Source organism: Geotrypetes seraphini, chromosome 14 (assembly GCF_902459505.1).
Source record: "Geotrypetes seraphini chromosome 14, aGeoSer1.1, whole genome shotgun sequence".
Classification (NCBI taxonomy): Eukaryota; Metazoa; Chordata; class Amphibia; order Gymnophiona; family Dermophiidae; genus Geotrypetes; species Geotrypetes seraphini.
In genome coordinates, this window is record NC_047097.1 from 25,852,876 (window position 1) to 25,868,567 (window position 15,692).

The following is a 15,692-nucleotide window of genomic DNA, read 5'->3' on the forward strand; positions in this document are numbered from 1 at the left end:
ATTGCTCTATAAAGCGGCATTATGACCCTCTCCGATCTACTCGTGATTCCATTCTTTATCATGCCCAACATCCTATTTGCTTTCTTTGCCGCCGCTGCACATTGTGCTGACGGTTTCAGGGTCCTATCTATCAGTACACCCAGGTCCTTTTCTTGTTCGCTTTTACCCAGAGTTGCACCTGACATTCTGTACTCATATTCCTTGTTTTTTCTGCCTAAATGCATTACTTTGCATTTCTCCACATTAAACTTCATCTGCCATTTCTCCGCCCATTTCTCTAAATGACACAAGTCGCTCTGGAGTTCCTCGCTATCCTTTTGCGATCTGATCGCCCGGCATAGCTTGGTGTCGTCCGCAAACTTGATGATCTCACTGGATGTTCCTTCTTCTAGGTCATTGATATAAATATTAAATAAGATCGGCCCAAGTACCGAGCCCTGGGGTACACCGCTAGTCACTTTCTCCCAATCGGGATTATGAGCTCCATAGTATGGCAAATATACCCCTCCCCCCTTTTACAAAACCGCACAAGAGCTTTTGATTGCCGGCCAACGTGCTAAATGCTCTGCGCTGCTCCGACGCACATAGAAACTCTATGACCATTGGCGCAGCGCAGAGCATTCAGCGTGCCGGCGCTAAACAAATCTTGCACGATTTTGTAAAAGGGGTGATAGTGTGAAAGATACGAATGAACGCCTGCAAGTTATGACCTCGCCCTGGTCTGTAAACATGTCTATTGTTAATTCCAGACCATGTGTGATAGTCTAGTAATAAAAACAATTCTCTGGTTAGCTTATTGAACTGGGTCTCTCTTGTTCCTACAGAACGTTGGTTTTAACTTCAGCTGTCTGTGGTACCATTGATAAATTAGTTTAAAATGTATCTTAGATCTTGAACAAAAAAAATGGAAACTGTTCCTTGATTTCATACTGGAAATTGCTAAAATTAGGAAAGGGAACAATGTGGGTTTATGGGATATCCAAGGCGAACTGCAGGGTTTTTTTTTGGGTTTTTTTTTCAAAGGCTCTGTATGACCCATCAGCTTTGTCATATATAGACATCTGTTGTGATTTCATATCAGCTCTGAATCATCCAACAGCGAATTTTACTCTTCCTTCCCCCCAAAACTTTTTTTGCCCTACAACAGGCCAGGTCCTTGGGTGAATATCCTCATAAAAGCATCAAATAAATCCGAATAAATAAATGTCACCATTTTTATCCAATGTGTCTTTCATAATTGGATTCTAAGCTCCTTACTGGGTCAGACCAATGGGCCATGAAGCCCAGCAACCCATTCTCACGGTGGCCAATCCAGGTCCCTAGTACCTGGCAAAAACCCAGGGAGTAGCAACATTCCAGAATCCCAAAGAGAAACAAAAGAGTCTAGAACCCCAAAGAATATCAAGATGCCATGCAGAATCTCAAAGAATAGCAAGATTCCAGAACCCCAAAGAATAGCAAGATTCCATGCAGAATCTCAAAGAATAGCAAGATTCCAGAACCCCAAAGAATAGCAAGATTCCATGCAGAATCTCAAAGAATAGCAAGATTCCAGAACCCCAAAGAATAGCAAGATTCCATGCAGAATCTCAAAGAATAGCAAGATTCCAGAATCCCAAAGAATATCAAGATTCCAGAACCCCAAAGAATAGCAAGATTCCATGCTACTGATCCAGGGCAAGCAGTGGCTTCCCCCATGTCTTTCTCAATAACAGACTATGGACTTTTCCGCCATGAAATTGTCCATACCCTTCTTAAAACCGGTTACGCTATCCGCTCATACCACAACCTCTGTCAACGCATTCTAGAGCTTAACTATACTCTGAGTGAAAAAATATTTCCTCCTATTGGTTTTAAAAGTAACTTCATCGAGTAACTTCATCTTTGTAATTTTGATGGAGTAAGAAAATCGATCCACTCGTACCCCGTTCTACTCCACTCAAGATTTTGTAGACTTCAATCATATCTCCTCTCAGCCGTCTCTTTTCCAAGCTGAAGAACCCTAACCTTCTTTTGTCTTTCCTTATACGAGAGGCGTTCCATCCCCTCTCTTGCGTGTTTAATATACAGCGCTGTGTGCGTCTGGAAGCGCTATAGAAATGAGAAATAGCAGTAATAGTAGTAGTCATTGTCTGCTAAACTCATCACATATTCAGGGCTGTTGTAGAACACATACATTTTTTTTAGGGGGAGGGGAGGGGGAACTCCTCAGTGAATGGACCATAGAGCCACATGCTAGAAATGTAATGCTATCTCTACACGCACTGAAGGCCAGAGATCTTAAACCAATGATCACTGCTAATCGCTTTTTTGGGCTGTGGGGGGAGGGGTAGATGGAGGGTGAGAAATCTGATACTAGTTTTATTTGAAGACGTGTTAACCAAATAGTATCAAAGCAAACCAAACCAATTAAGTGGAGTGTAAGCACAAATGACAGGTACAAAGGATTTCCCCATTTACCAGAGGGAAGAAGCAACAAAAGGCAGTATGACATGAAACAAAGCAAACATCCGGAGGAAATAAGAACTTGGTGCAATAAACACTGGAGAGAAACAACTACCTGCAAATTATTTCGACTGTTTGCATGAGCCGGCCAAAAAACAAACTCAGATGAAGCCACTTTCTATCCCTTTCTCCCCAAAGAGCTGAGAACGAGTTACAGGTTTAACATACATATAGTTTTTAACCTAACTTGATACATACTAGGGATCTCATACTAGCTATTATGTCTCCAGGCCCCTTCCTGAGGGAGGATAGTGGATGCAGCGGATGGGCAGACTGGATGGGTCGTTTGGCCTTCATCTGCCGTCATGTTTCTAAGAAAATAGGCACCTACTTTTCTTTAAAGAATACTAGAGTACACATAGAGCCCCAAATTAAATATATGGTACTGAAAACTGTGCGTGCAAATTTGCACATGTAATTTAATTGAATAATGAGCCAGTGGCTTACTGGTTAGAGCTGCAGTCTCAGCATCCTGAGGTTGTGGGTTCATGCCCAGCGCAGCTCCTTCTGACCTTAGCCACTTATCCCTCTATTGCCCCAGGTAGGTTAGGTAGATTGTAAACCCACCGCGACAGATAGGGAAAAAGGCTTGAGTACCTGAATGTAAAAACTGCTTAGAGAATCTCCAGTGATGGGTGGAAACAATTTGCATTTACACGCACTAGGATCTTCTTTGTTGCTGGTCCAAATTTGTGGAACAATCTTCCACTTCAGGCAATTGTCATCAATCCTTCAGTTTAGGAAGCAATCGAAAACATTCTTATTTCAGAAGGAGTTTTGTTCATTTTTGTATTGTAATCTTCTATTTACTGTATTGTAAAGTCTATTTTATTTGTGATTCTCTATTTTATTTATGAATGTTTTATCATAACCCACTTAGATATTTTGGATAATGCGAGATTATACAGTAAGTTCGATCAATACATAAACAAATCATCCTAGTCAGTATTCTAGATCAGGGGTAGGCAATTGCAGTCCTTGAGAGCCACAGGCAGGTCAGGTTTTTCAGGATATCCACAATAAATATCCATGAGATAGATTTGAATCTCAAGGAGGCTGTGCATGCAAATCCATCTCGTATATATTCATTGTGGATATCCTGAAAGCCTGACCTGCCTGTGGCTCTCGGGACCGGAATTGCCTGCCCCGGTTCTAGATCAACATGCGGTTCTGAAAAAGGGCACGGCCAGGGAAGGGACATGAGCAGTTGAGGGAGCATTCCGTGAATTTGCATGCAGTGTTACTAAATAAGGTAGATCCGTCTCTAATTTAGGCATGAGAATTTACACTAGGTTTTAGTTGATGCAAATCTTTCTGTTCAGATTTGGACGTGGATCCCAGTGCTAAGCACTGTTCTATATAGAATCCCATATAGAATCCCATTTACAGACTAGTGCTCAGCTTAAGTCACTTCATTGGCTCGCTCTCCATTTCCCCATACAGTTTGGTCTTCTCTGCATCCACTCCATAGCTCTTCAAAATCTCTCCTCTCTTATTGCTTTCTACACTCTTCCCCAGGAATTCAATTCATCAGGCAAATCTCTCTTATCTGCACCCTTCTCCTCTACTGCCAACTCCAGAATATGTTCTTTCTCTCTTGCAAGTTTCAAGTTCAAGTTTATTGTATATTTGAATAATCGCTTACTCAAATTTCTAAGCGATGTACATATCTTTAAAATTACATATAATAAAGGGAGCAGCAAAACAGATAAACGCTAAACAAACATAACAAGTTATTGACTAACAATATAAACAAGTAAAAAACGAGGGAAAAGATTGAGTAGAGAAATACAATTGCTGATAGAAAAGAAGACAATTATGATAAAAAACAATAGGGGAGGGAATAAACGAACCTTAAAGAGGTTATGGGAATGAACTGAAACTCCTAGTCAAGCTTTTTAGGTGTCAAAAGCATCTTTGAAAAGAAAGCTTTTTAGTTGCTGCAATGCATGCCTGGAACAGACTGCCGGTCAGTACGTCAAGCTTCGTCCCTGGCAGTATTCAAATCCAGACTAAAAGCCCGCCTTTTCGAGGCTGCTTTTAACTCCTAACCCCACTCACTTGTAAAGCACCCATGCCTGAGAAACTCCCTAACCTTGTCCCTTTTGTCTGCTTGATTAGATTGTAAGCTCTACTGACTGTCTCTTGAATGTTTTAATGTACAGCGTTGCATTCGTCTGGCAGCGCTATAGAAATAATAAGTAGTGTCTGAATTCAAGAACGCATGGGATAGGCACATGGGATCTCTTAAGAGAGGAAGAGATAATGGTTATTGCGGATGGGCAGACTGAATGGGCCATTTGGCCTTTAACTGCCATCATGTTTCTAGTTTTCCTGTATCCAGATTTGGATGCCATTAACTACTACTATCTATTATTTCTATAGCACTGAAAAGGTGTGCGCAGCGCTGTACATTTTAACATACAATAGACAGTCCCTGCTCAGAAGAGCTTACAATCTAATTTAGACAGGACATTTCAGGGTTGGGGAGATTATAGTGGGTCTAGGTATCTGACAGCAGTGAGGGGGAGTTAAGAGTTGAAAGCAATTTCAAAATAGTCAGCCTTTAGCCTGGAATTGAACACTGCCAGGGATGGAGCATGACGTATTGATTCCGGCAGCCTGTTCCAGGCATACGGCGCTGCAAGAAAGAAGGGACGGAGTCTGGAGTTGGCAGTGGAAGAGAAGGGTACAGATAAGATAATTTAGCCCTTTACACCAGAGATATGCTCATATTCTATATGTTACTACTTCCCATCCAGCTCCAGACATGGGCCCATCCCCCTACAAACTCACACTATCTAAGTTACCAGTAAGTGGGTATTTACAGAAAAGCACATAGGCAGAATTCTCACAATTATGTGCGTATGTGTTTGCCATTATTGATCACTTATTTGCATAAGACGGGACTCTGTGCGTAAGACCACACCTGAATCCGAAATTCTGAGGAAGGGATCTCTGCATGACAAAGCCTGTAGTTCAGACACTCGTTGGGCCACCAAAAACGCCATCTTCGTGGCAAGATCCATCAGAGAAGCTTGCTCCAGAAGTTCGTAGGGAGCTCTAGCTGGCGCCCAGAGGACCAAATTAAGACTCCATGCTGGAAAAGTCTGTCACACCAGAAGACAGGTACAAAGTGCCCTTCAAAAACCTGGCCACATATGGATGTACTGCTATGGTGCTCTTATTAATCCTAGCCCAAATCACGAGAGACCTACAATCTAAATTTTCAGGGAGCCAACAGCTAGGTCTTTTTCCAAACCTTCCTGCAGGGAGGTGAGTACCACGGAGACGGCACCGATTGGTGCTGATTTCAGGTCCTCACTCCTCTGTGAACACCAAGCTTGGAAGCACTTCCACGCTTTTGCATATGCTACTTTGGGAATATGCAGATAGGCTTCTGTCAAATCCAGGGACACGAGAAATTTCTACGGCGCCACTGACACAACCAGCTACCTCACCATCTCCATTCATAAACGGGGTATCTTGAGGGCCACATTCACTACTTTGAGGTCTAGAAACAGCCTCCAATCTTCTGAGCCTCTCTTTGACACTATGAAGTATATTGAGTATCAGCCAGAGCCAGAATTTTCCTCTGGCATTTGCTTTATGGCTTCCAGATCCAACAGTCTTTGCACTGCTGCTTTGACTTTATTTTTTTCTTTTCTTTTCCAGCCTCCCAGTTGGAGAATCTAGAAAAAGGTCCAGGATGGGATGAAAGAACTCAAGCTTGTACCCCTCCTGCATAATGTCCAACACCTAGCAATCTGAGGTGATCTCTGCCTACACTCCCCAATAGGCTGATAAACTCCCACTGATGCACGGAGGTCTGGCTGACGGCTTGGCATCATAACTGCTTCTTGGGAGATGTGGTGGAGCAGGATGCCGAAGACTGGGGGCATCTAGCCCCTCCAAATCTTTGTCTGTAATCTTGAAAAGGTCTCTGGATCGAAGGCCATCCTGACAGCTGGCGATATTGTCTGTAGGTCCGAAAAGTACCATGACCTGACCCTCTAGTGGCTCTTGCAGAAAAGACTTTGGCTTGCGATCCTGCACACTGGTCATCCAGATATTTGCAAAGAGTAAATGTCCCTTAAATGGTAATTTACACTAGATCGCCTAGGAGAAATGTGCCGCCCACTGTCTGATCCGTAGCATCCTGCAGGTGGACGTGGAATAAGCAGACATTTTGCTCACGACTCTGAAAGGATCATACAAAGCATCAGCTAATCTACTCCAAACATTAGAAACTGGTGACCCTCTTGGCAATTGCCTCTGGATCACGGCACAATTTGGAGTGGCAAGCCCGGGTGATAAAAGATACTGCTGCAGCTGCTTTTAAATCTGAGGCCTTGGCCTTGGAGCTGCTGATGAACAAAATCCAGCCTGCAGTCCTAGGCATCCTTTACCACGCTGCCTCTCACTGGGAAGGGATGTACACTTGGGAATCTGCCCCACCAGGGAAACTACTTTCAGTGGAACAAAGAGCATCCGTCAGTGTTCTTGTTAATCCCAGTGGTCCGTGAGCATATTTGTAATATCTTGATGAGAGGGAAAACAGGTGGTTTGTGAATTTGTGCTGCTTACAAGTGAGCACTGGATAGAGGACTGCGGAGTTTCCATCTTTAATTCCTGGAGGGATTCCGTGATCACCTGCAAAAGTGCTGAAAACATGAACAGCCTCCACCAGATCTGGATCTGGCCCCTCTAGAGCTGAAGAAGCATCTCCTGGTATAGAGGATGCTGACTGGGGAGAGTAAAGGCATTGAAAGAGAGCCCTCTCCAGCCCAGTCTTCCTCAGAACGGACCTCCCCATCTTGCGCTGGAGCCCAGAGGGATGGTGGAGCAATAGAATGATAATAAGGTACTCTACAAGAATTCTCTCCAGAGAAGGGATTGACTACCCACAGGTTCAGGAATAGTGTCTGTCACAATAGAAAATATAATAAACATAGTCAAAAGTTATGACTTTAATTTAATCAACAAATACAGTCATGTGAAAAAATTAGAACACCCCATAAAATATTCAGATCTTTCTTAAGAAATGTTCACATAGCGATGTCAAATCTTTTTTTACTTATCTCTATAAAAGAAAGTCAGGTAAACCACAAAAATGTTCCTTATTTACTCACGAAACAAAAGATATCCGCAAAAATGTGTATTCTAACTGAGGAATAAATTAGGACACCCCACATAACCTCCCACTTTGATTTGAGTGATTTGAGCCACTTTATCACATCAAGTGCACGATTAGAACATCGTTACTCAGCATTTTGAAGGAGGTTTGCCCTTCTTAAACCTCAGACATTTAGTTGGTGTACTCATGACTTCTGCGGTGAGAGAGTGAACACCATGGTGAGATCAAAAGAGCTGTCTGAAGCCTTCAGAAAGAAGACTGTAGCAGCTTAGAAGTCTGGTAAGGGATTTAAAAAGATCTTGAAATAATTTGACATTAGCCATTCCATGGGCTGGAAAATAGTGTACAAGTGGAGGATTTTCCAAACAACTGCCAACATGCCCAGGTCTGGCTGTCCAAGCAAGTTGACCCCCCAGTGCAGACTGCAAGATGCTAAAAGAAGTCTCCAAAAACCCTAAAATGTCATCATGGGACCTAGAGCAGGCTCTTGCTTCTGTTGATGTGAAAGTGCATGCCTCTGCAATCAGAAAGAGACTGTACAAATTTAACTTGCATAGGAGGTGTGCAAGGAGGAAACCTTTACTCTCTAAGAGAAATATCAAGGCCAGATTGAAGTTTGCCAGAGAGAATGCACACAAACACCAGGACTTCTGGAATAGTGTTCCATGGACAGATAAGTCTAAAATGGAATTATTTGGACACCAGAAAAGAGGACATGTTTGGTGTACACCAAATACAGCATTCCAGGAGGAGAACCTCATTCCAACTGTGAAGCATGGAGGTGGAAGTGTCATGGTTTGGAGATGCTTTGCTGGAGCAGGACCTGGCCAGCTCACCATCATAAAATCCACCATGAATTCTACCGTGTAGCACATGCAAAACCATCTGTAAGAAAGTTAAAGCTGAAGCGGAACTGGACCCTGCAACACGGCAATGACCCAAAACATACCAGTAAATCCACTAAGGACTGGCTGAAAACTAAGAAATGGAGAGTGGCTGAGTCAAAGCCCTGATCTTAATCCCGTTGAGATGGTGTGGAGTGATTTGAAACGGGCTGTGCATGCAAGAAACCCCTCAAACATCTCAGAGCTGAAAGAATTCTGCATTGAGGAGTGGGCCACACTTTCCTCAGACCGATGTCCGAAACTGGTAGATGGCTACAAGCATCTCACTGCAGTTATTTCAGCCAAAGGGGGGGGGGGGGGGGGGGGGTAACACTAGCTATTAGGGTGTCCTAATTTATTCCTCAGCTAAAAGACACATTTTTTTGTGTTTATCTTTTGTTTCATGAGTAAATCAAGGAACTTTTTTGTTGTTTTCCTCCAATTACCTCACTTTCTTTTTTTTTTCCAGAGATTAAAAAAAAAAAAGATTTGACATCAATATGTAAACATTTCTTAAGAAAGAACTGAATATTTCATGGGGGTGTCCTAATTTTTTTCACATGACTTAGTCAGTGAATGAGTGCCAACTATTTTTCTCTGTAATTTGTTCTGTTCTAACAAAACAGATTTGGGAGATGTCACAGTGGTCACTTTCACATCATCGTAATGTTTGATTTCTTTTGTGTCTCGTATGCAACAGACTCAAGATTTGCACAGGCCCGCCCGCCCTAATGCACAATAAAGTGGTGCAGACAATAGGCGGAGGGAGGGGGGGGGGGCGGAAATCTATTTATTGCTCATTTCTTCAGACATTTACGCTTCAAATCCAATCCGTCACTTTAATTTTGTCACGGTCCAATTCGTTGGCATTAACCTTGCACTCGATGGTTTTGCAATGAAAAGCGAGTTTGGGGTGGTTTTTATTTCAACTCCGGCTACCTGTCTCGCGAAGATTTCAAGGCTTAGGGACCGCTCGAGCGCTTAACTCGCGCGCTTTGTGATCCCCCCGCCTTGAAAAAAGCAGCTCGCGAGAGGAGCGGTCCGCGCTCGCGCCCCTCGCACGACGCGCAACGCCGCCGCCTAAAGTCGTCGGGGAGAGAGAGAGAGCGCGATTTCATCCCGAGGCGGCAAACGAGCGTCTCGACCCCCGCATTGGGAACAACAAAGAGCGCAAAACCCCCCGAGAGAGTTTGCAGCTGAAGGGAGGAGTCGCACGCGGTCATCCCGCCCCCTGCCCTGAAGCCGACCAATCGCTCGCTTCGGTGCCATTGTGCTGTCAAAGCCCGGGCGGTGACGTCGCGGCCCTCGCCCCCCCCCCCCCTCCCCTCCCTCCCTCCCTCCAGTGCCGTCTGGCTGCAGCGGATCAGACTGGAGGGGAGAAAAGCGCCGCGCGAGCCGGGGAGGGGCTCGTTCGAGCGACGCTGCCGTCAAGAACCCGGCGCTGCCGCCCGAGCCACTCGCCACCCGGAGCGTTGCAAGTCGCGCGGCCCCCCTCCCCCCGCCCGTGCGCGCGCGGGGGCTCTTTTCCTCCCCTCCCCCCCCCCCTTCGCGCTGCCGAGCCGGGAGGACGGCGGAGGGGCTCCGCCATGCCCACTTCGCTCTTTGCCGAGATGGAGCGCGGCGGCGGCGGCGACAGCCTGGACGACCAAAGAGCCCTGCAGCTCGCGCTCGACCAGCTCTCGCTGCTGGGGCTGGACCACGACGACCGCGAGCCCCGCAAGAAGAGCGTCAACATGACCGAGTGCGTGCCCGTGCCCAGCTCCGAGCATGTCGCCGAGATCGTGGGCAGGCAAGGTGAGAGGCAAGAGAGAAAAGAGCCCGATCCCTCCCACCCCCGGGGAAGGAGACAAAGAAAGGGCAGCAGCCACGCTCGAGGCATGGATCAAAGCGAAGGCATTCGCCCTCCTTTTGCACAAAAATGCTTTTTCTTTGTGTGCTACAGCCCTGGTGCATCGGTGACATTGCAATGCAGCTCCTGTCTTTGGGCACTAATTGAAAGAAACCTTATTTTAACCTATCCCCCTCCCTTTTTTTTTCTCTCTTCTTATCTCCCCCCCCCCCCCCACCCACCCTTTCTGGCTTTTAATTTCTGTCTGTTGCACTGATGGTAATCGCCATTCCCTTTCTGTTGGTTCGCAGGTTGTAAAATCAAAGCTCTGCGGGCAAAGACCAACACCTACATCAAGACCCCGGTTCGCGGGGAGGAGCCAGTCTTTGTTGTGACTGGCAGAAAGGAAGACGTAGCCATGGCCAGGAGGGAGATCATCTCGGCGGCGGAGCACTTCTCCATGATCCGGGCCTCCCGCAACAAGAACAGCAGCCTGAACGGCGGCGGCGGCAGCGGTGGCGGGGCCGCGCCGGGGCCTCCCAACCTGCCGGGCCAGACCACCATCCAGGTGCGGGTGCCTTACCGCGTGGTGGGCCTGGTGGTGGGACCCAAGGGGGCGACCATCAAGCGCATCCAGCAGCAGACGCACACGTACATCGTGACGCCCAGCCGGGACAAGGAGCCGGTGTTCGAGGTGACGGGCATGCCCGAGAACGTGGACCGGGCGCGCGAGGAGATCGAGGCGCACATCGCCGTGCGCACGGGCGGCATCATCGAGCTCACGGATGAGAACGACTTCCACGCCAACGGCACGGACGTGGGCTTCGAGCTGCTGCACGGCCCCGGCAGCCTGTGGGGCAAGCCCACCCCCGGCGGCGGGGTCACCCCCACGCCGGGGCGCAAGACCTTCTCCAGCTACCGCAACGACAGCTCCAGCTCGCTGGGCAGTGCCTCCAGCGACTCCTACTTTGGCAACGGCCGCCTGGCCGACTACAGCCCCCCCAGCCCAGCGCTCAGCTTCGGCCACACCAACAATAACAACAACAACAACAACGTGAACGGCAACGGCTACGTGTACAGCGGGGGCGGCGAGCTCATCTCCCCCGACTGCGCCGAGCTGGCCTTCAACCCTGCGCCTGCTCCCCCGCCCGGGACCCTGCTCTGGTCCCAATTCGAGCGCCCCACCGCCGCTCCCCCGCCGCCCTCGGTCTTCGCCAGCAGCGCTTCCAACGCCAACGGGCTCCTGGGCAACCAAAGGCGCCTGAGCCGGGGGGTGCCACCGCCGCCGCCACGCCTCTCCCCGCCCCTGCACGTGGCCGAGCATCCCCTGGCACGGAGGGTGCGCAGCGATCCCGGCGGGGGCTTGGCCTACCCGGGCTACCCCTCCGGCGGCGGGGGCTCCCACCTGCCCGGGGTGGCCTCGGACTCCTTGTCCTCCTCGTCCTCGTCCTCCTCCAGCTCGTCCTCCAGCTCATCTTCCTCTTCATCGGGCATGAGGAGGAAAGGCAGCCGCGACTGCTCCATCTGCTTCGAGAGCGAGGTGATCGCCGCCCTGGTCCCCTGCGGGCACAACTTGTTCTGCATGGAGTGTGCCAACCGCATCTGCGAGAAGAACGAACCGCAGTGCCCCGTCTGCCATACTGCAGTTACTCAGGCTATACGTATATTTTCTTAAGGAAACAAAAGCGACCCACAAGTTCTTAGACTGCATACCGTGGGTAGCTTTTAAAGCTGCAGTATCCGTACATTTTAAAGGGACGTCGCTTGCAGGATCTTTGCTTGACGTGTACTGTATCCTGGGGGATATTTGTAACATCTAATGCATGCTATAAATAATACGAACAACTAGAGGTCTAGAAATAGTAGTTTTACACTGTACTTTATAAGAAGAAGCTTCCAAAACTTTTAAAGTAGAAATGCTTATGTGTGTGGACTGTTAGTAAATGTGGCCCCCACCCCCACCCCACCCCCTCTTTTTGGTAGTCCCTAGAATGTTTCTTGCAAAAAATTTACACTTTTTGGGTGGAAACTTTCTGAATGTCTTTTGAAAGGGCAAGAAGTTCCTGAGAAAAACCATGATACTGCAGCTTTATCAAAGTTAAAACGAATCTGTAACATATCTTATATATAAAAATACCTTTAAAGGTTTTAAAGAGAAATTGCATTAATACAGATGGAAGTATTTTATTCTTTTTTGACTTGAAAAATTATATTTCATATTGCAAAGATGTTTACAAGTATTTTAATTTAAGTTCAGTGAACTTTTTGTAGCTGGGTTAAATTTTTTATTTTAGTATGGCCTTATGGCAAAGAACACTGTATTATTTTAATATCACACAATTATGGATGGGAATAGAAACCATAAAATGTGTAATGCTTTGAACAGTATTCTGTTGGGATGGAGATTTTATAGGTTCAAACAAAAAAAAAAAATCTTTTAAATCTGCTTCACCCAGCAATTTTCTATTCAGTGATTATAAAATATTTTATTCTATATTATTACAAAAAAATGGAAATGTATAAAACATTAAGTTGTCAAACAGAACCGTTGAAGCTTTCTAACATTTGTATAAACAAAAAAAATTCAGTGGAAATTTCAAAAATTCTGTTGCACCACGATAGTTTAGTATTTCTATTTTAATACATTTGTTTACCACTTGTTTCTGTATATGTAGGTGATGTTATTTGAGCGTAAATGTACTTTACTGAGCAAAGTTTAAAAACAAAATATATTTTATTTTATGATAAAGGGCCTTTAACCTCATGGTCAAATACTAATATTATATTTGCTGAGACAAGATTTGAAATTGTATCAAGAGTTTTATTTTTCTGACATTTAAAGTTCTACATAATAAAGGTAAAACTTAAGTAATGGTGCTACTTCATGTTTTTTAAGTCTTTCTATATAAATCAAATAAACTATTACAGAAATGAAAAACGTGTATGTGACTTTTTGCTGAGGTGGGCCTTGGAATCTCTCATCTTGTCCTTGTCACTGGGTTCCATTCCCAGGCTTTTTGTACCGAATGCTTTAATGTTCTGTGTAGTAAATTCAAAACCATTTTTCTTTCCTCTTTGGTCTTGTCAGGTGTGTATGTTCGAAGGTAAAATCTGACAGACCAAGACTTTTCCAGGACACAAGAATGTTAGCGATTCCATCTCTTTCTCCCAATGCTTTTCCTTGGCCTTCTTGGTAAATCAGTCTTTCAAACTAAATAACCAGAGTTTGGTGTTTTAAATTGGATTGGGTCTTATGAGCACTAAAATTGCACTTAAACTTTGAGAGAGGCTTGCAGCCTAGTTAAGGGAAGCAATTCCTTCCGCTTCCAATCCTTAGATTGTAGTCACTTTTAAGGCCACGCCACTCTTTCAAATTCTGTTTTGAAATGTAACTTCTTTCAGGATACTTTGATGAAAATTCTTAAAGCTGTTCTTACTTTTGCACTTACGAGAAGCGTCTTTGAACCTTTTCATGTAACAAAAACTGTCGAGGGTATAAGCATGCATCTCGCTGAAGGAGGCAGGACTTTTAGACATTCTTGCGTGCGCTTTAAATTATTTTTTTTATTGCTAATTAGCATCTCGGGGATGCTTCCCATAAGAATATGCACTTGTTAAGAAAGTAGCATTGTGTTTGTAAGGTGCAGTATGAACTGACACATTTGTCCCTAAAAGAAGGTACTTATTATGGGAGTGTTTACAAAGCCACGCTAGGGCCTTAACGCACGCCAAATTGCCATACGCGCTACCGCCTCCTTTTGAGCAGGCGGTAGATTTCCGTCTAGCGCGCGCTGATCCGGTGCGTGCGATAAAACCGCTAGCGTGGCTTTGTAAAAGGAGCCCTTAGTTTGCAATGTTATGTTAATCGGGTCTTCTATTCCACTTTTACCTATTCAGTTCAAGGTCGGATTACGTTATAAGAGGTTGGGTCAGTTACCCAGGAAATTACAATGGACAGTTTGACACAGTCAGCTAGAACAGGTACGAATCAATACAGTTAGATCATGGTTACAAATACATAGTTACAAGTTCAAGTAGGTCATTGTTGGCTCATTGTTATGTCCTTGGAGTTGCATTAGACAGTTCAGAAATGGGATTTTATAATTTCAGTTACCGTGTTTCCCCGAAAATAAGACAGTGTCATGTTAATTTTGGGCCCAAAAAACGCACTAGGTCTTATTTTCAGGTAGGGCTTATTTTTTTCCATATACATCTCTCCCTCCCTCTCCCTCCCCCCAATTCTTCCTCTTTCTTTTCTCTCGCCCACATGTGCAGCATATTTCCTCCTTCCCCCTCCATCTCTCCCATCCCCCTGTGCAGCAGAAGTTTGCCCAGCTTCTAGCCATCTTTCCCTCCCTCCCATCCCTTGTGAAGCAGAACCCTTGAGCATCCCTCCGCCCCCACTGCGCAGCCGAACCCCTGCTGACCCTTCATCCTTCCCTCCCCGATGACGGGGAGCGAGCTCTACCTTCAACCGAAGCAGCGTCGGGCCGGCAGCAGTCTAAAACAGGCTGCTTGGCCTTGTCCGTCAGGGATTTCACTCTGCTGCGCTACTGATGATGTCATCAGTAACGCGGCAGAGTGAATTTCCCGACGGGCAAGGCCAAGCAGCCTGTTTAGACTGCTGTTGACCTGACTCTGTTCCGGATGAAGGTAGGGCTCGTTCGCAGTTGGCGGGGAAGGATGGAGGGTCAGCAGGGGTTCGGCAGGTTGAAGGGGGCGGGTTGAAGAGTTGCCGGCGAATCCCGGGACTAGGGCTTATTTTTTGGGGTAGGGCTTATATTAAGACCTACCCCGAAGATGATGCTAGGGCTTATTTTGGGAGAAACACGGTACTTCAGGGTTGGCTCCCTGTATTAGTACATGTAAACGTTTTCTGAACCTGAGAAAGTGGTCACAAGATTGTAGTGTACATATTAGCTGGTTCCATCATTTTGCTAATTGATATTGGATGGATAAGGTAATTTGCCTGGTAGACTTTATATTGTTGCATGCTGAGAATTTTAAGTGGAAAAGATTTCTGGAGGCACCCTGGAGTAGGATGGCCAGCTCTGGTAGGTAGTCGGGGGGCGTTCCCTCTTAGGATCTTAAAGGCAGTAATTCCTCATTAAAATTTGTTCCTTGTGATTATGGGAAGCCAGTGTAGTGTCATATAGTAGGGCTCTAGGTGTTCCGATTTCCATAGTCCGTATAAGAGTCTATTTGCTGCATTTTGAACTACTCGTACACACGACTTATAACATTGGCTTGTGCCTTACAAAACGCATCAGTTGTTCATGAGGTTAGCTTAAGAACTGTTACTTACCATAACTGCACTGTCTCCCTCTTCCCTTTCCCA

General features: G+C 45.9%; 1 protein-coding gene across 1 annotated transcript; it reads left to right on the forward strand.

The window, feature by feature from the left end:
• The first annotated feature begins 9,553 nt into the window (after nucleotides 1-9,553).
• Nucleotides 9,554-13,285, forward strand: MEX3B (mex-3 RNA binding family member B). Its single transcript, XM_033921008.1, has 2 exons — nucleotides 9,554-10,320; nucleotides 10,666-13,285. Exons 1-2 carry the CDS (start codon nucleotides 10,113-10,115, stop codon nucleotides 12,027-12,029), a joined length of 1,572 nt encoding a protein of 523 aa, XP_033776899.1. The 5' UTR covers nucleotides 9,554-10,112; the 3' UTR covers nucleotides 12,030-13,285.
• Nucleotides 13,286-15,692: the final 2,407 nt, after the last annotated feature.

Excerpts from the sequence above, each read along its gene's own strand:
- MEX3B (XM_033921008.1), top strand. The coding sequence starts at position 10,113 with ATGCCCACTTCGCTCTTTGCCGAGATGGAGCGCGGCGGCGGCGGCGAC. Across the intron at positions 10,321-10,665 it reads CGAGATCGTGGGCAGGCAAG|GTTGTAAAATCAAAGCTCTG; the intron begins GTGAGAGGCAAG and ends GTTGGTTCGCAG.